This window comes from Serinus canaria, chromosome 4, assembly GCF_022539315.1.
Source record: "Serinus canaria isolate serCan28SL12 chromosome 4, serCan2020, whole genome shotgun sequence".
Taxonomy (NCBI): domain Eukaryota; kingdom Metazoa; phylum Chordata; class Aves; order Passeriformes; family Fringillidae; genus Serinus; species Serinus canaria.
The window spans coordinates 53,431,878-53,456,482 of record NC_066317.1 but is presented as its reverse complement, the minus strand read 5'-3'; the positions used below and the strand labels follow the sequence as shown (position 1 = coordinate 53,456,482).

At 37.7% G+C, this 24,605-nt stretch overlaps 1 protein-coding gene across 1 annotated transcript in view; it reads right to left on the bottom strand.

Annotated features, from left to right (window-relative positions):
* Positions 1-3,881: 3,881 nt before the first annotated feature.
* Positions 3,882-24,605, bottom strand: part of DHX15 (DEAH-box helicase 15) — a 45,115-nt gene continuing 24,391 nt past the window's right edge. The window contains exons 7-14 of the mRNA XM_009099847.4: positions 22,191-22,277; positions 20,131-20,280; positions 19,860-19,968; positions 18,542-18,733; positions 15,366-15,488; positions 12,997-13,187; positions 5,676-5,845; positions 3,882-4,447 (exon numbers count right to left, since the gene is read on the bottom strand). Of these exons, the coding sequence (XP_009098095.1) occupies positions 4,330-4,447; positions 5,676-5,845; positions 12,997-13,187; positions 15,366-15,488; positions 18,542-18,733; positions 19,860-19,968; positions 20,131-20,280; positions 22,191-22,277 (1,140 nt within the window). The 3' untranslated portion in view covers positions 3,882-4,329. The remainder of the gene's footprint in view (positions 4,448-5,675; positions 5,846-12,996; positions 13,188-15,365; positions 15,489-18,541; positions 18,734-19,859; positions 19,969-20,130; positions 20,281-22,190; positions 22,278-24,605) is intronic.

Sequence of the window (24,605 nt, the reverse complement as noted above, 5' to 3'; positions counted from 1 at the left end):
TCCATGAGTGGGCAGAGGTACAAAGAATGAAGACATTCCCATAAACCCCAAAGGAACGTCAGCATCTGTCTTTAGTACTGCAGTACATACAGATCGCCCAAAAGCAAGAGTTCAGGGGCTTTTATGGCATCAGAACACGGCAAAGCATGGACTATTGATTCTATTCCCTGACAAAAATTCTAAGTGCTAATCTAAACACAGTATTAATGGTCACTTCTTTCTATCTCCATAATGAAGGTATGTACTTAACCATGTGTACTTAGCCATTAGTAACTACCTCTGTGTCTAACAAACCTAAACACAGTTATTATCTCACACTGATACTAGCCCTTTACTGCTCTGAGGTATTACACAGCAGCACAATTAAGACCGAAGACTTCCTCTTTTCAAAAAATATACTCCTTTCACTTAGTACTGTTTTCCTGTCATCTAATCCATATTCTGCATTTCCAAAAGTCCCACATTATAAACAGTTTATTATATACAAACCAAATATTTTCAAAAAACATCAGAATGTCTCTGATAAAAAGATCACTTTAAGTAAACAACTTTTCCTATTAGATTGTTCCAAAGCAGATAACCAGTCAATCCTAAGGAGCAGTTCATCTCTACTTCAAAACACATGTATACCCTTGACTAACAGTCTGAACACTCTAGAGTGGTGTTAGTAAGGCAGGGAACACAGCAGAACAGCAAATGTTGCACCTGCTGGGGGCAGCTCTGTAGTTTATTTGGGAACCCTCGCACCACAAACCAGCAAAAAGAGCCCCAGCGTCATTCAGTCAGTTGTGGCTTTTCATGAAACAAAACAGAAGCTGAATTTCTATTTGACATCAGCAAACTCTTGTTTTCCAACTTTTCCCCTTATTTACTGACTGCATGCTGTGTAAGTATGTAAGTATAAGCAGCCAGAGCTCTGATGATGGGCAGAGCTCTGAGTATTTCTAACGTTAAAGAGGGAGGCAGTAACCTCCCTACTCATAGATAAAGCAGTCTAATTTCTATGCCTCCTTCTTGGTCTCCTTTTGTTTCTGTGGGCAGCCTTTTTTGACATTTTTCCATCAGAAAAAAGGGAACAAAGTTTTGTCTTTCAACACTGAACTTTAAAAAACCCAGAGCTACTCTCAAACCCAAGTTCCTCTGCATGCATCTGCAGTACCCCTGAGACAGCAGTAGCTAAGGAGGTTGCTCCTGATAGTTTCCCTGTAGGAGTCAGGAAACATCTTACTTCAAGAAGCCCTGCTGTCCCTGTCATTTCTCCTTCAGAGATAGGTAGTGACTCCTTAGACATCTGGCTCCCCTCCCACTGCTATATGGCTCTAAAATTACATCAAAAGTGAGATTTGCAGTAACTCTAAGATATCCACAGTGATTTGAGTCTATGCTTCTTCCCTGAACCCCTGAATGGCTTCAGGTGAGATCAGTACTGGGCAGAGAACAGACTGCAAAAAGCCACTCCAACCCTGGGGCCATTCTCCACTACTCAATTCTTAGTAAGACTCCATACACAGCACACAGTCCCCTGTAAGAAAATGCTTTAGTCCTAACAAGTATTACAAGTGCTTTGTGAGTTCTTCAATAAGGGGTGTGTTTTTTGGGAATACACAAGTATCAAATGCAACAGGTTCCCCAGGTGTCAAGGCTCCCATGTCTTCCTGAAGCACTATCCCCCAGATTCCATCAGCATCCCAGCAGGAAAGCTGTTTCCTATTGCTTGCAGGAGGGGTGGGGGCACCCGGTCTGCTCTGTTCCTAGTGACAGCTGGGACACCACCAGCCTTCCAATTAAGCCCAGGTGTCACCAGTTTAATTGGAAGGTGGCAGGGTTGCACAGCTGTCAGAGGACATGATTTTGGCCAGTAATATTTGCTTTCCTAGTAGCACAGTGAAAGAGCCCAGGTCAGCTGTCACAGCCCAAGCTGAGCTTGTGGGTATGACAATTTAAGGAAAAAGAAAACTACCAAAAACAAGCCAAAGTCTTTCCTGTGTCAAGCTCCACTCACAGCCATAGCCATCTGCTCCCCCATCCCCAAGGACCTACGCTACAGCAGCTGATGCCAGCTGGTTCTGGGGTCCCTGAGGCGTTTCAAGCGGAGAACTGTCTGTGGCCCTTGCCAGACCTAGGCAAAGTCATGCAGAAGGTGGTTCTACACCGTTCAGCTGAAGGCTGCACACAAACTCTAGAGCAATTCTTACCTGGGGAGCAGCCAGTTTTCAGCATTGCACAAAGCAGCCCCCTCTGCTCACCACACAGAGGATAAGCAAGTCATCAGGATACCCCACATATTCAGCTCAAGTCATCCTACTAGAGCAGCAATTTGCAAAACCAACATTTGCAAGTTCAGGAATACTAGTTTGAAAAGCTGCTTAAGGAGTTCAGAATCCCTGTTTTAAATAAAACCTCTTCTAACTGCAGTCAGAAAATACAATCCAATTTGATATTTTATGCAGAGCGAAGCTCTTTGTTTCCTTCCTACTGAAAATGGTTTGGTAGGGTAACAAAGTCCAGACTCATCTAACACTCCCTCTCACTTAGCAAACCCAAGACAGATTCCCAAGTCCCACTGCATATTATAAATCCACTCAAATTTTCATCTTCTGACATTTTTATCTTCACTATTACTATTTTAGGGCCTAACAAAGTTTTCAAAACTTCTCCCCATCATATAAATGGCAATTAAAAAAAAAGAGTTGGAACTGGAAGAAAATCCTCCAAGTATTTAAAGTAATTTTATAGCCCACTGCTGATTTAAATAAGACAGGATACCCCAAACATCAGTGCTTAAAATTAATCTGAGGTTAGTTATCAGCTCTGCAAGCGTAACCTATTTTTGCTTCAGCCTTACAACGGCACAGCTCTCTTCCTAAGGGAACCAGTTTCAGCAAGAGCTGATCCAGCTGCTCTTTGCCAGAAGGACCGAAGCTCAGCGTATTCCAGGGGGAGGGAAAAACAGAAATCTGATCAAATACATTAATCCACAGAATGGCTTGGGTACAACCAGACCTAAAGATCATCTCTTTCCAACCCCCCTGCCATAGGCAAGGACACCTTCCACTAGACCAGGCTGCTCAAAGCCCCATCCCACTTGACCTGGAACACTCCAGGGACTGAGCACCCACAACTTCCCTGGACAATCTGTTGCAGGGCCTCACCACCTTCACAGTGACAAATTTCTTCCTTATGTCAATCTACCCTCTAAGTAAAACCCTTGCCCTTGTCCTGTCACTGGTAAAAGTTTTTACCACAGGCCTGGGTAAAAGTCCTCACTCAACTCTTCTAAAACCTCTGGAGGTATTTTAAGGCCACAATAAGGTCCCCTCCTTCTTTTCTCCATGCTGAACAATATAAACTTTATCAGCCTGTCCTCCTAAGAGAGGTGCTCCAGCCCTGTGATCAAATTTTACTATAAATTCCTCATGGGATTATGCTGTCAAATCCTATTTCACGAAAAATCACCACAAAATTACAACAGTGCAGTGTGATTTGATCTACAGTGTCACTTATGCTATTGCTTGTGTTGATCCTAAACAGTACCTGAACACTGCCCAGCAGAGCAATTTCTACCTGGCCACACACACTTCACTTTATAGGACACCTTACTACAGTTCTGTCTGAGAAATATTTAGGGCTATGTTGGAAAAAAGCATTCTCCTAACACATCTGCATGCACTTTGAGTTTTCCTAAATAATTTTAACAAGTTTGCAAGGGATCAACATTGTATGCATCATATTATATCATCATTGTGCTGCTTAAACATCTGTACTTTTAGTATTAAAATATTAAACTACTGCCATGTCAAACAGCAGTTTAATGGGAGACTAAATGGTCTTCTCATATTACAATCAAAACAATAGAAATACTGACATACTGTGGCACAAAATTAGTATAAATAGACTTTATTGAAGTCAGTACCCTTGTACTGAAGCCGAAGATTGTGTCTACAGAAGCACAAGTTGTAACATTTCACAACTTCTAAAAGGAATGTCAACAATTACAACGATCATGCATACCATGGTCGATAATCACATTTTTAGAAGCATTTTCAACCATTTCTAAAGAAATGCTTATAACATTGTTATATATAGAACTACTTTCAATAAACTGCAAAACATTGATTAGCTTTTCCAGTATGAGCTACAGTGTCAACACAAAAGGGAGGCATAGATGTTTAATTTATGAAATCAGAATGGAATATTTACTGTAAAGAAAAATTAAAAAGCTTTCAAATAAAGGCCATTATTGAACCAAAGTGAAGAGCACAACTTGAACTTTGAATCCTTTCATCTCTTAAAGCTGTCCTCTGAATAACTTCAGTTCAAAGCATAAATTCAGTACTGTGAGTATTCCTTGGACTGAAGTTTGGCAATGATGCGATCCAACTGTCTCTTTGCTTCGCACTGTGGAAAATTGCTCATGTCATAATATTGAGGGGCAATTTTCACCAGCCTGTCAAAAAAGGAAAAGCTTGTTACTGATACTCAAACTTTAAAATGCATTTTACAGAAATTCTACAACTGAAAGGAAAAAAAATTTATCCATTATTTTCAGCTCATTCTGCAATTCTAAGACTAACTGAAATTTACACATATGCACACATTTAAAATGGCAGTGCCATCCTGAGCAAGTGTCCAAGTTCAAAGCAAAAAGCACGCACGTGAATCTCACGAGATGCTCCTGTCTGGCCATGTGCCCCTTACAGACTCCTGCTGCTGCTTCAGTACCTGCCATGGCAACCCACACAGCCAGAGCTTCTGCTTAATGTCATACTCCATCAGCCACAGAAGTCTACAAAAACAACCACTTGTGTCAGAGTACAACTCAGCCTTAGCTGTTTTAAATTTAGAAGTACAACCAAGGCCATAGGATCCTGCTTTAGGTTAGACAGTATTTGTTGAACCAAGATTTCTAAGCAGGGACTCAAACACATTTTGCATTAAGATACTACAGACAACATATATATTTATGTTGTGTTTCCCAGCTTATGCATCTTTAAACTCTTCCTGCACAACAGTACAATTACAGCAATCTGAAGAGATTCTCGTGTCCCAAAGCTTACTACAACCTGGTAATTAGAAGTACAACCTTAAAGACAGGCAAGATGCTTCAGATCTCTGCTTGTCTGCAGAGATTCAAGCTTCCGATTTCCTTGATATATTTAGCTGATGAATAAGTATCATAACATGGAAAGCTGTACCACTATTATTATCTCTTTCCTTAGAATTTTAAGAAAGCATGAAATGCTGTTCAGAGCCTTCTGAAAAAATCAGACAGAAGTCCTAGATTTTGAGAAGAGAAGCACTGATACTGAGGTACTGGTATCTCCTAACTAACTCACTCAAGTGTGCAACTGGGTGCTAGGACATACCCCCAAACCTCACAACGCCAAGCAGCTCTAGGCTTACTGAAGTAACGAGTTCTGAGTCAACCTGTGCACTGTACACAGAGTCCAGGCATCAGAGGTCTAAACACAAGACCCAAGAAAAGGTGCAAGTATCCACAAAGAAAACCTCTAGTCATCTACAAGATCTCAGTCCATACCACTACCATTCCTCAAACCATTTTTGTAAAAGTAGCTTCAGGAAAAGTGAAAAAAAATTACCTCAACTTAAAAAAAGGAAAAGAAAACCCCAAGAACTCTACAGTAGATCATGACTGTTGGAACACTTTGGCTTACCACTCTGGCTTGATGTCTGTACATGTCCGGATGTAATTCTTCGTTGTAAGGACAAACTCATTATACAGCACCCATTCTGGTTTGTGATCAAGAACAGTGGAGGGATGCAACTGCACCACCTGGTTATCTTTCACTGTTAAGTAATGCCCTGTTCGCTCCAAATGTGCCACCTAAATAAAAAGACATTTTTCCATTAACACAGGCAATTTTTAAATGAAGCAATTTCAAGCTGATTGTTAAGTGTTTTATACAAAACAAACCAACCCAACTTTCAAACCTCATCTAAATTTTGCATGTTACTTGACCACTTCAAGTATTCGTGGTTTTTTTTAATAGACACAATCAAGATGCCAGATGTTTTTGCTAAGTACCATGGTACATGTATATTCTAATACACAATTCAAGCAACATATAAAAATGATTATCACCCAAAGAGAATAATCATTATTGCAACAGCAGCAATGCAAACACAAAGGAAGGGAATATATACTGGACAGGTCTGCAACATCCCACAAAGTCAACTGTGGTCTACTATAGACATCTCCTTCAAGCATTTCATTTGCAGTAGCCACTGTGGGGCCAGTAAGCCACAACATTATCCTCTTATAAGAGAGGTCTCACTACAGCATGAGCTTCAGAGTTGGAAAATGTAGGTTCAGCAACACACTTGTGCTGTGACCTTGGTGAAAATCAATTAACCTCCCTCTGACTAAGCTTCTTGCTCTATGAAAGGGAATAATGCCTGCCTTGCCAAGATGCTCCGATACCTAGCTCATTAAGATTTGGTAAAGCAGACAGTTATCCTTTGAATGATATCCTCTATAAAAACAGCTAATCTAACAGAACAAGTAACTAAAATTAACCCTTTGATACCAGTAGTTGAAAATAACCTCCTCTTATTGTGTGTATATACACACACACACATATAGAGTAAAAAGATTAAATAGGTTAGGCAATGACTGAAAGACATCAAAAATACGTATTTATAATAGGATCATTAGCTGTTTTCCTTTAATACAGACTGTATACTTCCTTGTTTTCTTGAATTCCTAGGTATATTTCACCATTTTTTTGCCTAGTCAAGAGCAAATTCTACCTATTACATTAAAACCCCTGGCCTTCTAAAACAAAAGCTACCTCAAGTTTTAAGCCAGAATATCTCTTTACTAAGAAATTACTTACTTGGAGTGTACTTCTCTTTAAAATGTTATGACACAAATATCCAGAACATGTTTTAGGAGTAGAACAAGATATTTCAATGGTTTGCAAATTTTGTAACACACAATTTGAGTTAATTTCAAGTCTGGGAAACCAGAAGACATTCCTTTAAATGGAGATTAACAGCACACTGTCTGTAAGGATTCAGGCCTAGTTTTATTTAACCGAATAAAACATCTGTAACATTAAATAGCAGTATAGGCAAAACCAGACTAGACCAGACACTAATCTGTCACAGGCCTAGCACAATCACAGCACACCTTACTGTAGGATCACAATTTTTTTCACAGGGAGTTTTGTTTAAAAATCAATTGAATTTTTCAGATCAGAAGTACACATGCATACAGAAGTATCTATTTCACCTGTTCTATTTCTTCCTAGAAAAGGACAGAACAATGCATTACTTAGGTTCTATTCTAGAAAAGTATGCTGTTAAATTCAATACAGTTTACCTTTAGAATCTCAGTCTCACTCATATGAATTAAAACAGTGAAGTCTTATACTTTGTCTTTCCCAAATACAATTTTCTTTTGCATGTAATTTGTAATGGTAGAGTTATGTTTGTTATTGACTTTGCATAATGAGCTGCAGTATTTATCCTCTTTAGCTGTTTCTACAGAGTGTGCTTGCTGGCACACACCTTGGTAAAGAATTTCAGGGTCAGTGATGGCAACTCTGTGGGGAAATACACAGTGAAGCTATAGCTCTAGAGCAAGCCACAGAGATCTGCCAGCTGCTGCATTTTCCTGCTCATTCCTGGCCTGCACTGTTCCAGCACAGATGACCGAGCCCATTCTTGCTTCCACTTTGCAAGTGGCCTGCCAGGTCACTGAACTGAAAGAATTTAGAACGGGCTCAGGCAGGCACCAAGGTTGACAAAAAAAAACAAACAAGGACAAATGGGAGGCAGCTTATATAGCTCCTCTGAAAGCCTGGCTTGCAAGCAATACCAGTGCCTGTAAGAACAGGGGTGGTTGGACCAGGAGTCCTCCAGAGGGCCTTTTCACCTCAGCCATTCTGTGATGTTTTTCAGAGTATAAAGAACATGAACTTCCACAGTCTATATGATCCTGTGGTTTCTATGTCGAAGAAATGGGTGCATTTTTGATGAGTAGTGGTAGCAAGCAAGATACTACAGAACATACCTGAACCCTGAGATCCCCAAAGAATTAGGCTATTTGAACATGACTCTAATAGAATGGGAAAGGGCCAAGCCAGCCCACGCATCTCTGCAGCAGATTACTCTGCAGCCCCTGAAAAGCCCACATGGCTGATGATTTAGAGACAACTATAATTTTTCTATGAATGTGACAAACCCAAATGGAAACAGTGGCACATACCACAAGAGGAAAACATGTTTCACTTCAAATTCTCACCACAATTTTATCAAGAATTACACACTCTCCTCTGAAATTTTAAGTGTGCCTGTGCTTATGTATTAGCTATCATGTAATTGAACATAGAAGGTGAAGTCAGGGGTCTTCAATCAAACACTAACACTAAATCCAAATGCACTTGGAAGTTCAAAAGCAAGAATGGTATCACAAGATCCAGCCCTTTTAGATTTAAAGGCTATACATTGTGACACAATAGTCTTGACAGATTAGAGAAATTATTGGCCTTTGTTCTTTCTGATAAAACAATGCTAATATGCACCAAAGGAACCTTGGCAGTTGCCTGGATTTCCAAAATTTCTGCTTGGAGTACACGCAAGAGTGTTTCTGAATCTATTAAAAAGTTTTACACTACTCTTCTGCATTCCTAAAAAGCAAAATGAATACTATTAAATGCACCACTGACCACCTTTGTGTCATAAATTTATTTTATTACCATTCTATTATTATAGGAGCCTGATTATGTAAAGACTTCAAAATATACATAATTCCATACAAGAAATAAGCACCAAAGACTGAGTAGCATCAGGAATGAGATTTTAATTAGAAGGCAAATCATTTGATATCTAACTTCCGGTACAGTATTGGTCATTTAAGTTTATCCTCTGTAGTGACCGTGATATATATAGCCTGTGTTTGACTATGTCACATCTCCCAAGAAAGATTCCAAGCTTCATCTGTGTACCTTTCTAGCCAAGAGGGCCAATGATATCCTGGGGTGCATCAGGAAGAGCACTGCCTGCAGGATGAGGGAGGTGATCCTGCCCTAGTGAAGCTCATTTGGAGTTCTGTGTCCAGTTCTGGGCTCCTCAACACAAGAGAGACATGGAGCTCCCGGAACAGGTCCACAGAAGGGCTATTAAGATGAAAGGATTGGAGCATCTCTGTTACAGGGAAAGGCTGAGGAAGCTGGACCTGTTCAGCCTTGAGAAGAGAGACCCCCATCAGTGCCTAATCAGTATCTGAAGAGAGGGTGGCAGGAGGAAGGAGCTAGACTCTCTTCTGTGGTGCCAAGCAACAGGACAAGAAGCAACAGACAGAAACAGATTGAAGTTCCATTTGAACATGAGGAAGAACTTCTTTAATGTGCAGTAACAGAGCACTGGAAGAGACTACCCAGAGAGTTTGTGGTTTCTCTCACAGGAGACATTCCAGAACTGTCTAAACACAATCCTGTGCCATGCTCTCTAGCATGAGACTGAGCAGGGAGGCTAGACCAGATAATCCAACTGTAGTCCCTTCCAACCCGACCCATTCTTTGAGTTGAGAACACAGGACTTCCTTCCACCTTTAAATTCTGATTTAAACTATCACCTATCAGTTCTTGCTCTGTCTTCAATACTAGATTGAAAATACAATGATAAAAACCTAAGTTGCTTTTGACAACTGATAAAAACCAAAATCACTAAGAGGAAGATCACCTATCCTGAAGTAATTTGCTTGCCTTTTCCAATTAGTTTCCTTATCTTTCTGTGGTGTAACTATTTTTTACTTCATTTCAACAACAGTTACTTCAGTTACTATTAACACTTTAAAGATTCTAAGCTTAGTTTTGAATGGGTATCAGGGATAAGCCTCCATTAAGTAGTTACCTATTCTCGTGAATTACTCTGACCCCCACCTAACACTAATCTACAGTATTTATCCTATTTAGATTTTTCTATAAAGTATGCTTAGATACTTAACAGAAATAGGAGAAATAGTCTATACCTAGTTCTGGAAATGTATTACCAAATTACAAATATATTACAGAAGTACAATACGCCAATTCCTCTCCCTTTCTAAGACTATGTTTGAAGCAAAGTAATTGAGAAATTAGTGCTTCTCTTTTTGCAAAGACCATCCTTGCTGTATTTTACATATCCTTTGCATATTCTCATGTGTGATACAGAAAGTTATTTTTTAAAGTTTTGCATTTTAAGAACTAGAAGAAATCTAAGACACAGCACAAAAATTTTAAAAGACATTTAACTTGTCAATATCTATTGTTCTGTAAGTTCTACTATACACGGAACTGTTGACAGTTTTAAATTATTTTACTATTCACTTTGCTTGTCTATGGTAGATTTACTGGAATTCAAATCTGCATTTAAATATGAAGGGTAAAGAGATGATTCATCACCAGCAGAAATTCCACATTTATCTGTCTCTGACACACAACTGAAGGCAGGTATACAGTACTTAGTACTGATTACATAACCAGTACTATTACAACAGTCAGTACAAGCCTATACTGTCTGACCTAAACCACATATCTTGATTAGTACAGAAAATTCTGCAGTGAATTTTTATGACTCTTTTAGGACAGTAGGCAATTACCAAAGTCTAAATCATGCAGCAAATGAGACGTATTTCAAGACAATGGCTACTACTGCTTTTACCACTTCACAATGCCTTTTTAAAGTTAGAAAGTTTGAAGAATCAACTTCTGCTATGTGTTGTCCACACACTTCAGTACTTTACATGCAGAAGCTATCTAGAGTACATGCACACATTCTGCGAGTGCCCACACTTGGAATTCCACTCATGTTCTGAACTAAGAGGACAAAGGATGATGTATGCATTTCATTATTAAGGTTTTCTGAATAAGAGCTCCCAAATGCTACAGCCTGAATATTAGCTTGGAGAGGGTATAATGTGAATACAGACTACAACTGTAAGTACTTCAGCTGCTGGTAAATAACATCTGAGTATTTAAAATTTTTCTACTGAAGGTTTCTTAAAGCAAAATGGAATTCATCATGAAGGGTTCAGAGTAAGGGTCACATACATACCACACTATCATTGAGATTTAAGAGTTGAAGAAACTCAAACTAAAATAGAGAAATACTTTGAAACAGAAGAGTAACAGCTGAAATGGCTTCCACTCCAAATAGTTCCAACAGGTCAGCTATAGCTATATCCTCATACACCCCAAAAATTTCACTAGGCATTTTGTGTGAGGGAGGCAGTAAAGAACCTACTGACCATGGAAGCCCAAGGAGACTTCTGGACAAGCTTTAATTTTCATCTGCATGAGCCTACTCACTACTGTATTCACAGCAAAAATACCAAGCCAGATCTTTTAACTCCTACGATACAGAGACCAAAGATCTACTTGCACCAACAATGGTGCAGCTCCCCATGCATGGGAATAGGTGTTTTCTAATAGGAAAACACCAGTTAGAGGAAGAGTTTTGCACAAAGAAACATAAAACAAATGAAGAGCACACCAACCTCCAAGTACATGGTCTTCCCACAGGTCCAATTAAGTGAAAGAAGGCATGGGGTATAGTGCCAAACGAAAGTGCAGCTGTGGTGCTCAGACCTGCCTGGGGCCCAAAATGGAATGCTGGGCAGAACTGTTCTTTGTCTTTCAAAACATTTACAGAATTAAAGGTGTAGGGGGGAATGTGTTCTGAAGCATGTGCCAAGAAATATGCAGAAAACATGCCCCAAATTCAAGGACTGAACACAGTTACAGCCTACTTGTCTGAAAGGTTACAGCAAGAAAGGGTTTAGAACATTTAATTATTTAAAAGCAGCCAACAGCCTTAATCTCACATTTGCATTACAGTAAAATGCAGTTGCTGACATTGATATTTCTGTATTCTGAAAACCCAGGAACATGTTTTTGCTGCAGACTGGCTGGCTGAGCCCTGGAGACAACACTTAGCAGGGGTGGTTTAAGGACAGGGTGCCCAAGTCCATGCCCCAGTTTGGGTGTGTAAGTGCAGTGCTTGTCAGGCCCATGCCATCTTCACCTGCACAGCACTGATCAACTGTTTGTGTTTGAACATCACAAGAGTGCAGTCTAAGGGAAAAATCGGGAAATGCAATGGCACTGGTCAGCCTCCTAAAGATAACAAGATTGTCCTCTCCAGAAGTGAGGTTTTAGGCTCTAGCAGAGACGCGTCAAATGCTTTTTTGCTATGAAAAGCATTATCACAACAGTCCAAAATCAATGAGGATAAAGATTCACAGTTTGTATCTTCAAGAGCCAGCAAAGAGACTCTAGCAGTCTTAAGGATGAATGTTGAAGAGAAAAAACACAGCAGGTTGGGACCAAGGGGAAAAAATGCAAAAAAAAACCCAAAAACAACCCAACCCAAAACCAAACAAAAAAAAATAGACAAAAACCCAAGCAGTCTCCATTCTAGTTTGGGGCATGCTTAACCTGAAACGCAAAGCATGCAGGTGGCAGCAGTGGAGACTGGCTTCCATAGCATCCTGGTTCAACTGGCAAATGCATTTCAAACAGTATACATCTTGAGATTACAGAAGTGCTCCAGTATCTGACTCATGTAATTGAAATATAAATATGGAAAAATATACAAATGAAAATACTGTCTGTCTGTAAGTATCATGTTTTTTTCATATTTACATACCACTATATTTCCCCTTTTGATATCAGATTACAAATAACTTTAGAACTACATATTCTGCAGTTACTTTGAAATGTTTTATGTAGTTACCTAATGAATGCTCATAGCAGAAAGGAGATTCTGATACACTGATAAGACTGCCTTCAACTTTTTTTCCATTTGACTAAAGAATGTGCTACTTGAGTCATCACCTAGCAACCTGACAAAGGGCACATCGTAATACATTTAGCCACATGTAATTTAAGTAACATTTATTAAGCTTTAGCAAACAAACTATAACAATGATACTAACAGTACGAGCCACATAAACTCTGAGCTACTTTCCCTACGAGAATACACACATACCTGCATGAAATACCCAGTTACTAATGCCTTTCTTATGTTGATGTAATAGTCTCGACTGGTAAAATCTGTGCTTCTACGAGGCAAATTAAATCTATCCATGATTCGTGACAGCTGTTGGCGTACATTGTCTGCAGACATCAGGGACCTGTAGTTAATGAAGTTGTCGTAACACCACTGAACCGACTCATGATCTGCAACATTAGAAAACATGAATCAAAATTAGAACAAGTAAATGAAATAAATAGCAACTAACCAATTCATCAGTCAGATGAACCAGAAAAAAATAACCATAAACTTTTATAAATGGTAACAGCTCTTGGTTTATTCAGTTGATTTCCTGCACTAGATAACTTGCCAAAACTTTTCTATCCAGGAAGCATGTGGTCAGGAGAGAAGAAAAACAGGTGTTTTTCCTCCCTCACCAATATACTATAAACACAATCACTGCTGTTTTACTGAAATACCATACCACTAAATATTGGACACTTCAAAAATCCCATCCTGCAACTAGAAAAACCATGTTCCAAACCTGAAGTGTAAAAAGTAACGTGATGTCAGGAACACTGCACAGCCTTTAACTGCAGCATGCAATGAACATACAAGATAACTGTACATAACTATGCCATATTTGAGAAATGAAACCCTACTTAAATTAAACATTCAAGGAAAAGCTAAGAGCTATACAGTCTGTTCTCCAAGTGTGGCACACCTCACAGTAGTTTATGTAAATGAGACTGGTAAAATACAGCCACTGTAACAGAACTCTGTACTCTAACTGTTCCTACTGCTGATAGCTCTGAGAAATCTGATGAAACAGCAAGCCTCAGCCATTCTGTCAGTATAAATACCTGCATGTTTCACATCAAGAAACCTAGTTCTCCCAAGTTACACTCTGACTTTTCAAGTAATGCTCTTCTAATCTTTGTCAGTTTAATAATCCAACAAAGCCAGTCTTAAGAATTAAAACTTAAGGTAACTCTTGGAAAGAAGAGACTCTTCTTAATTTACACTGAAAAGAATGAATGTTATGGAAGTCAAGGTAAGTGAAAGTTCTTTCTTGCACTTTACCTTACAGAATATATTTTAAATGAAGTATGAATGAAGCTGTTGTACAGTTATGATTCTACTGTACAGTACCATAGCATACTACTTTCTGAGCCAACTGAACTATGCATCATGGATAACTCATAAATGTTTTACATTGTTCTATATACAAACAGTAGCAGCATTTTGTCTTCTGATTCCAGAAGACAATTCACAATTTCACAAGACGATTCTGAAACAGCTCCCATCCCTCAGTAACCTGAGTATTAAGCAATGGTTTCCAGAAACATGCACAAATTGTCGGCCAGATATTCTGGATCCTATTAACGAAAAAGTTAACAGGAAAAAAAAGCAACACACGTTTTTATTTATAGATGTTTCGCTAAAGTTTCTCAGCTATTGTTTGTATTGTAAACCGAATGTATTTGTTGACTATTGCACTTATTTTGGATTGTCATATAATGACAGTGTTAGAAGGTTTCAATACAGAATTTCTAAATCAAACCTGCAACAGAAAGGGGCATTAAGCTGCATTTCTTTTTACTCAGGGTACAAAGACTGCTTGTTTTTTGTTTGCTAACGGGAAAGTATAATTGGAGCACCCAAGTTCACATGGCTGGCAGTTTTTAGCAAACTTTTTATTTGCCACCAATATAAGTCGGTTTAAAAAGTGGGTGACTCTCTCATTGTTGAAGAGAACTCCTAGCTTCATCTCTTCATTCTTATCTTCTTTAAACTGCTAAAACACACTTCAGCTATGCTGGAGGATCATACATTTTCTCTAAATTCCATCCATAGAAATTACATAATTGAAACATATGTATAATACAGTTTTATGTTACTTCTTGTTGATGCATCATCCCTTTGCCTCTGCATCATCCCTTCACCTCTCAATCTATTCCAAAGCCTTATTACTGAATTCTTAACTACATTAAGAAATTAGAATTAAAAAGGTTTTTGTTCTAAGACCATATCCTTCTCCAAATTCACAGTTTCTTCTGCACTGCTCTCCTTGAAAAAAATCACTAAGCAATTATACCTATTTTTTATAATTAATGTTAGATAAACTTCCAATATTTCTTAATTACAGGAACACTTGCTTCCTTCTGTCCAAGGTTACCCAGCATTGATTCAAAAGCCTGGCTTGTTTGCATGCTCATCAGTTTATTACAAGATTGCTCGGGTAGTTTTTTGGTTTTGTTTGACCCCCAAAAGAAAGTAGCACCTAAATAACAAAACCCAAGCCCTTCAAGCGTCCTTGGAACCCAGAAATGGAAATTGGTAGCAAAGCATAAATAATTTTACTAAAACAGACACAGACTTACTTTGCTTGAAAGCATGGTAGACATTCAGCAACGTCAAATGATCTCCATCTATGTGGGCAAACCTCATCTTGGCTTCATCTGCTGCTTTCTTTGCTTCCGTGGGGCGAACAAAACACTGTGGGACTAAACAAGGTTGGTATGGGCCCAACACAAACGCCCATATCGATGAGTCACGCATTCACAGATAGAGGAACAAGGCCTAGCTAGGTCAGTTCACAGAGCATAGGGCAGGGCAGGATGGCCTCCAACTGCATCTTGGACTGTTTACTACCTTGATTTGGTACATCAACACCTAACCACATCTGTAAGACAAGAGGGTTTCAAAGCTACAGAGTACCTGATTATTTAAATAGAATTATATGTATGCATCAAAAGCTCTAGTCTGAAGGCCATCAAGGTTACCTATACAGACTGGAAGGCTAAACAAATCTTAGTTCAAATCCAGTGCTGATAGCTCTACCAGGAGCTAGTACCCCATGGAATGAAACATTTTAATGACAAACCTGCTTTTTCAGAAAGCCCCTACAGACAATGTAAATTTTTCTGAAACTGTAGTGTACTGGTACAGTCTAAACCAACTTGAGGTTTGATTATCCCAAGTCTGTTACTAGACAGAACACACCAAAATCAAGTCTCTTCCCATGTGGTATTGCTATCAGCACTGGTATACAGAAACATGTGAATGAAGGTATTAATAAGTCTAAAGACTGTGATGGTAGCGGTAGTGGTGGAAGGTTAAACTGTCCTTTGGCACTACTTCAAATAAAAAATATAGATCTAAAAATGCAACATGATGAGCTTTCTCTATCATTATATTCTCTTACATACATCTGACTTGTCTCACTTCCATCCAAAAATCGTATTTTACAATCTCTTTTCCAGACACAAACTAGCAAAGACCATAAATAGTATTGTAGCCAACTTAATTCATGGTCAGTCAACATTCTAGTATGTTGTAGGATTGATATCAATCCACAAGATCTTGAAAGTAGTTATAAGAGATGTGCTGGAGCAGGGAGGTTGCACCAGGTCACCCACTGTGATTCCTTCCAACCTTACCCATTTTGTGATATACTTTATAGAGCTCTACACCAGAAGAATAAATCAGTTTGGTTTTAAGTGTAATTTTTAGAGATTAAATTTCAAATTAACGATTAAATACTAAAAATCCTTTATCTTTTACCAGCTGCTCAGGACTACATTAGTTTTCTCATTAACTGAAGCCCTGCAATCACATGAGAACACCTCTTTGCATATGATGTATCCCTATCAAATGAGGGCTTTTTTTATGCAGTGTTATGTAGCTTTTCTTTAGTCTTAAATATGTATAGAAGCCCCAAATATTGTGAGCTGAATACCAGAGATGCAACTTGAGGGAAAAAATTCACACTGTAACAGTGAATCATGGTAACAAATCAACAGAGACCAATGCATTAAAGAAAACTGAAATGCAGGCATGAAATAAACACCCAGTATAAGGGGTCCTGCATTTGAAAAAAGAGATAATATCAAGTATATCTTAAAATTTAACTCATACTAATAAAAGCAAATTCCAGATTATTCTATCACTGTCTTAACTCAGTGTTTCGAAAAGTAACAGTACTTTCCATACCACAGCATGACACCATGGCTCTTATAAAATGTAGTATAATAATTTAATTTGCTCATTTAATCTGCTCATTTTTAATGCTATTTTTGCTCTTTTCTGTCACCTAGTTTCCCATTCAATCCAAACTAAATACATGGATTGCTATCAACAACCTGACAATCTTCATGTCCACCTAATGCACCAAAATACACTATTATGCTGCTGGTTTAAACTGCTTCCTTTGGGAAACAGCCCTCACAAAGACCTATGGGTTTTGTAAGAGTACTGTTTTAGTTATGACCGATACATTAACCAGCTTAAATCCATTTTTTATTTTCCCCCCGAAACTTATTTATCATTATGTTAATTGTGGTTTAAAACAAAGAAGATATCATGGCCTGGGGAAAGGTAAATTGGAAAAGGAGTAAGGCAAATCAATTGTAGGCCACAGACAAAAACACTAAACTGATTTGTTCTGTAGTAAATACTGGGGGGAGAAGGGGAAGAGAAGAGAAAGACAGGCACCAACCTACCACCACCTCCGCAATTAAGGCTACCATTTAATTAAAGAAAAATATTATGATTCTGCCCTGCCCATCTGCTCTGAGTCTGAACAATCATAACTCTGAAACAAACATTTTAACTTGTTCTTAAAAACGTTCATATAAATATACTGTAAAACTAAACTGAAGCAACAAATTTTACACTTAGTCAAAACTTTTTTTTTTTCTCTACCCAACCAAGTCAAGCATGTCAGCAATACACCTGCACTGTGGAGAGCCTGGTAAATTATCACATCCCAAAGACAAAAGCGTTCTTATGAGTATGAGCACCCCCACTTTCACAACAGATTAAAACCTGCTGCTTGTCCTATGACCTCTAGTCATAAAACAAAGTCACTTCTACAATGGGGAAATTAAACACAAGGTTTGCTTGGTAACATTTTCCTCTCATTAAGCTCACTCAGCAAGCAGATCTGCTACAATGCAGAGCTATTCATGTAACAGCAGCAAAGTACAACTGTACACCTCAGTTAATTCTTATAAAGATACAGCTTCCTTCCAAGCTTCTTTTTTTCCTTTGAAAGTACTGACTGCTCTCCAATCTTGCCCTTTAGTAACTGAAAAATGCATCATGTACAAGCTTACGATTTAATAGAAATTATCCTCTAATCCCTTTGGGAAGACCGTGATTTATCAAAGTGCAGAAGAATGCACAATACGAAACAGATTTTACTGCCTTAAAAATTAGTGGTCGAGATGACATTTCTGGGCCTGACAATGAACCTAAATGGAAATTTCTCTTCCACTAGTCTGGTTTCCCACCCCCAACAATTCATATATATATCTTTAACTGGTGTTAGGAGGAAACTCTTAGATCATTTTATGCACTAGTTTTTGACATTACTACTCACTAGCTTCAAGGTCTCTACATAAATCCATAATAACTGAACCCATATATGACGTTTTAAAAAGCAAATCTAATTTTATTAAAAATGTATTTATGTTATTTTTCTGATGCGGGAAAATTAAATTTTCCCCAAACTGAAGATCTGCAATTTGTTTAGTTTCTCTTTTCCTGCTATTACCTGACAACATGGCAGTAATAGATAGGACCTCATTAGAACAGTTGTAGTCACAGCTTGCAATAACCATTTTAGCCAGCTGAGGATCCAATGGAAATTCAGCCATCATGGATCCCAACTCAGTCAAGTCTCCATCATCATTTAAAGCAGCCAGATAATTTAAAAGCTCTAAGGCTCTCATCAGAGTTTCAGGAGCTGAAAGAAAGGAAAAAAAAGAAGTAAATTTGCACATTTTGCTGATTCAGAGTAAATGGCTCTGAATCAGCAAAAACCAAGGAAGCACAGACTGTTACTAGGTATCTTTTTCTTTTTTTTTGGGTTCTCCATTCGCTAGGGCCCAAATGCAAAACTGTTGCCAATACACAAGCAATACCAAGCATGAATGAATGAGGGTGGCAGGAAGGGAGCTTACTTAGAAAAGCTTTAAAATTAATAATAAGCTTTGAATATTTGACAATTACTGCTTTTCAAAATTCAGACAGCAGTGGCACTGTGAAATATTCAGTACCAGTAATATCACTTCTCCCTGCAAATACTTTTCCCCTTGTTCCATACTAAATAAATCAATAGTCCTAAAATTTCAGCCATGTCAACCCTAGATACCTACAGTCTTTCAGAAAGCCAGTAATAATGTCCTCTTTATCTTGCATTCCTCACACAGTCAGTAGTAACACACAAAGAAAAATAAAATGAAATCCAAAAGTCTTTCTGTTAAGCTGTCATACATGTTACACAGAACAAAGACTTTAACTGTTCTGTAGAACTATTAAAAAAACTTATAGACTAGGTCCAATTTTTATTTTAGGGGAAAAAACAACTAATTCACCTATTCATATATGACAGAAAAGTAAATCAGATTAGCAATATCATCCACTTATTTCTGAAGTGTATATTAACATTTAACACTTACAAAAAAGATGCATAAAAACTACAGTGAGAACCAAGCCATTTATTCAGCTTTAAAAACACCAGCCCATTTTATTTACAAAGAGTTGTTAACTGATTGCAAAATTAGAATGTGAAATCGAGGTGATAAATAAAAACCTCAAATAACAGACTTTGTAATGCCAAGAATTTTCTCTTTTTCTCTGAAGGCAAGGGGCTTTCAGTAGCTTCCTTGGTTCCACTAAAATATCTTACACAGAAACAAAAAGCTTGATTGGATATGACACAGAGCACTAAATTTCAGGATAAATAAAAGACAATTCCTTACAGATTACAATATAAAAAAAAACAGAAAAAAAAAAGAGAGAATTTATTCCATGTTGTCATTATATAAAGTAGTCATAAAAATAAAGATTGTAAAGATGGAAAGAGATACCTGGAGGATCCATAAAATCAAAGTGCACCAAATCATCTATACCAAGCTTCTTGAGCTGTAATACTACAGATCCTAAGTTAGACCTCAAAATTTCAGGGTATGTGTTGTCCTGGGGGGATGAGGGGGGGAAAAAAAAAAAGAACATTTGTAACACTTCTTCAGACACTTTATACTACAGAAGTATTCAAATTCTCATTTTGTTTAATACCACAGCACTCAACAACATGAATCAGACATTCATATAAACACAGTGTAAAAACCACAATCTTACCTGCATTTCAGTTTTGTAGGCTTTCTCTGTATAAAGCCTGAAGCACTTGCCTGGTCTAGTACGACCAGCACGGCCAGCTCGCTGCTGGGCAGAAGCTTTACTGATTGCAGTCACCAAGAGAGACTCCACTCTGATCCGAGGATTGTACACCTATTTCAAAGTGGAGGCAGAGCAGGACAGAAGGTAAAAGAATAAACAGTATTCATGATAGGACAACTACCCAAACTGCTTTAAACTTATTGTTTAACACAGCTTCTGCACAAGTTGTATGTATCTATCTGAAAAGGAAAAAAAAGAACTGGCTACAGAAGACTCTGGAGAGCTTCAAATACAACTGCCTAGAGAACAGCATTTTTTATTCATCTGTTAACAGCAACTCCTGCCAGGCCCCCTGTTCTTAAATGTATTTTTAGATAAGATTTTCATGGCAAATGGAACGTGTCCAATTTGTTCTACAGAGTGCTAAACACTCACAGTGCTTAAAAACTCCCATAAAACTGTTGTCTTGATATAACTACTGATGTCTTAAGTTTTAGCTTTCGTATTTTTCAGATTCTGTACTGCTTTAGTCTAACTCTGAACTTCATATTAAGTGTTAGCAAGTTCTCCTCAGAGTTTAGTTAGACAAAACAATCCTTTTCCAGCCTGAGAACCAAGGACAGCGTTACAGCTTTGGGCCCAAAAAGTGTAAACGGTGAACTGAGGAGACCAATCTGGGAGGATGGGACATCATAACCTGAAGCTGTAATTGGACAATTAACCCCAATATGTAAATGGACCAAAACTCATAAAAGTGTGAAAACTCAGACCAGGCATCCATCTTAGGTAGAGCCACAGCCAGGCTCTTGTATTGCCCACGGTGTATCCTCTGAAGGCCTTTTAATAAATACCTACTTTATTCCTTTAACACTGTCTAGCTTCTGTTCCAGGTAGCCTCTCTAGGCATCACTACGAGGTTGAAAAATCATATTCAAGATCAGAAAAATCTACCATTAATCTAACATCATGAAACTGTAAAGATCAGGCTGATGACAAAAACTGTATTTCAAGGGTACATGCAGACTACCACAGCACTAAACTTCCACTGCAGTTGTAGCTAAACAGCAGCTCTGCCAACTCAAAGGGGTCATGGAAAGGAATACACTGAAAATGAAGGCAGTAGTCAAACAGTAGTTTCAGCTGAAGACATTTTCAGTCCACGTTTTAAGACCTTTCTGGTATGATTCAGTATAAAATATGTATAGAAACCTTGGTTCTTATACTGGAAGAATACCTTCTGTAAAAAGAACTATTTGTGAAAAAAGTTCAGCCTCAATGGTGATTGAAATTTGTGCATAAAAATACACTGGCTGTGCTCACATTCTGCTGTGTGTCTGTCTCATTTTGCAAAAGTTAAAAAGGATAAAAAATGTTTACCACTATTAAAGGAAAATACTAAAAAACCAAGTTATAAAGAAAGCTACATTTAATGAAAAAAACACATGAAGCCAGTGACATTCATATTTTATTTTATGTAGTTACTGGGTTGACTGTAGAAGCTACTTCAGTTCCTCTGAACAGCCCATGATGTTCCAAGAACCACAATACGAGCTTGATTACACTCTTCAGGGAGGCAACAGTACATGATAAATACTGACATGAAACAGCAGTGATCATTTCTTCTCGTTTTCGTGCTGGAGTTTTCTACAGTGACTTAAAAGACGAGAAGGCTTCTAGAACTACTTTTATTTACTTTCATACAATTTGTTTTACTTGAGCATCCTCAAGCATAGACTAACAGTACAAAACTGCCCTTCCTAAAGTATCTAGAAAAACTATATTCCAAGTCAAACACTGAATTCTCACATTTCTTTTTTTTTTTTTTAATTATTTTATCTAAAGTTTGCAGACTAAGTGCAACCTGTAAGAATCCTAAGTTATAAACAAAACAAATCCAAACCAACCAAGTTCAGGATTTCAACTGTAAAAAAGACAGGTCATTGTGTGCAAAGGGAAGAGAAGCCTGAGCAAATGAGATTCCATCACCTTTCCTACTATAAAGAGAAAAAAATAGTACTTACCTTCTGTTTTGCAAAGCCAGGATCAATCACAAACACGACGCCATCTATTGTCAATGATGTCTCAGCAATGTTAGTGGATACCACAACCTGTCAAAAAAAACCCCAACAAAACCCCAAACAACTAAATGAAACTACTTCATCCTAAAGATGAAGGGCTCCAATTCTGTCTCTGCACAAATAACTTTCAGTAAACTTTCCATCACTTAATCACTACCAGAGCTGCAGTCCAACACTTTCACAGATGATCTGAAATTAACCAGAGGAACTTCTAGTGAAAAGAAAGCAGTTTTCATCCACTGTTTTTTGCTCCCCTATGGGTCTATCTAACATAACAAATGTTAGTTGAAAAAAAGAAGAGCAAAAATTTAACTTATCAAACCACTAACTTTTTTTCTCACATCTCTGGTACAAAATGACGAGTTATACTAGAACCCTTTAACATCATGTATTAATTCTAGCTTTTTACCTTTTTATGAAAACCTGAACATGGTAAACTGGTTAAATAATATTAAATTGAAAGTTATATACATTACCAGCACAGTATTTTTTAAATTTGGTTTGAAATAAAGCTGTTATCAACACATTCCAGCTACAATTGTGAAAATCTATTTAATGTCTGGCTTTTTCTATCACCAGATATTCAAACACCTTTACATATCTTTAATGTTACATTTTTAGCCTTTCAGAAGTTTAAGTCACATGCAAAAATTAAAGCAAAGGTGACTATCAGAGTTCCAAGGCTTGATTTGCCACCATTTAAATTTTTATGTCCAGAGATGCAGTGCAACAAGCTATGGATACCATTAGCTCTCATCCCAACAGTGACCACACTGAATCAGGTTATTACACGTTATTATCTCAGAAAATATCCAAAACCTGTTCAGCACTTCATCGAAAATACTTACCCTTCACTTCCTAACTTCAGAACACTCTGTCATTACTGCTTTCAGTTTATCAATTAGAACTGGAGAGACCCCTAATACTTATTCAGAATTGCAATGAGGCCAGTGACTGCTGATTTCCCTTCCTGCTTGCTGATCACTTTGCCAGTCGGCTGCATATCACACTCAGCTTGTCTCTTTTTAAGGTCTAAGCATGCCCAAATACTACAATATATTGAAAGCAGTACTTTAGGAAAAACACTGACAATTATTTTGGAATTACAGTGTTTCACCCTAAAATGACATGCAACTTGTAATTCCTCAAACAAACATAAAATATTGTACACATCATTCATAGGTGACCTGCACCAATTAGTCAAGAGATAACAGCTATAAATATCAGTGCAAGTCAGTGCAAAACCTCGATAAATCTTCATTAAAAATTTGTAAAGCATTAAATATACAAATTAAACTCATACTCTCACATTAGAAGTCTAGTCAATCCACACTTAGCTTGCTGCTATAGAGTATATATCATTTAAGTTTTGTGTTTTTCTGTTTCTGCTAATGTACAGAACCATCCACACTCAGATTCTTCAAATACTAATTATGGAGCAGAGACAAAAGGTTTCTGTCCTGCTTTTAGCCACAGATTCCTATTAGGACACTTCAATATCAGGAACTGAATACAGTTAGTGTGCTTAGTCCACAGCGGTACAACAATTTAACTTGTATGTGAATTCATTTAATCTATACAGAACTTTCCTAAAGTAGAAGGAAATAAGTTATTTATACAGTGGATTCTGTTGCACATACAGATATCATTTGTTAATGTCACATTGCTTAAAAAATTGCAATGACTCTAAAAAAATAAGAAGCTTTTAAAAAGGCAGAAGAAATTATCTTTCAAGTTTAAATCAAAATACAAAGTTACTTGAACATCAAACAATTGAAATTAGCACTTAACTATGCAAAATAATAAATTATAATAAACCTTAGCTATAGTTTTGCAGTTTCTGAGATTTAAATTTAAAAACTTTGTTTTGAATATTAAAACATACATAGTATCGACATCTAAAACCATATCTGTACTGCATATGTATTAACGAGCAATGCTTAAGATTGCTGAAACAGAAACTAGAACACAGTTTGAAAAGAAGAGATAAGATGACAAGGAGCCTTTAACATAGGACAATAGAAACGTTAAAGTCATATTTGTCTTCCTCAATTAAAAAAAACATTCTCACTAGTTAATCAGAATTTTTGTCTGAAATCTTAAGCCTTCTCACAATAACAGCTGCTTTCTTAGCTCAAAGAGGACAAAAAAGTGCAAAGCTGTCAAGGTGCATCACTTCTAGCTGTTACCATCACTACTACAGCAAAATGCCACACTACTTCCAGCATCTCTCATTCCATGAATTTAAAGCTCAGGAGATACTTAAGTTACTGCAAGCACTTCACTTACACTTGTATGACCATTAGAGCCTTTGAAAGGATTCAGATCACCTACTAGCTCCCTCCTCAGCAGTGCTAA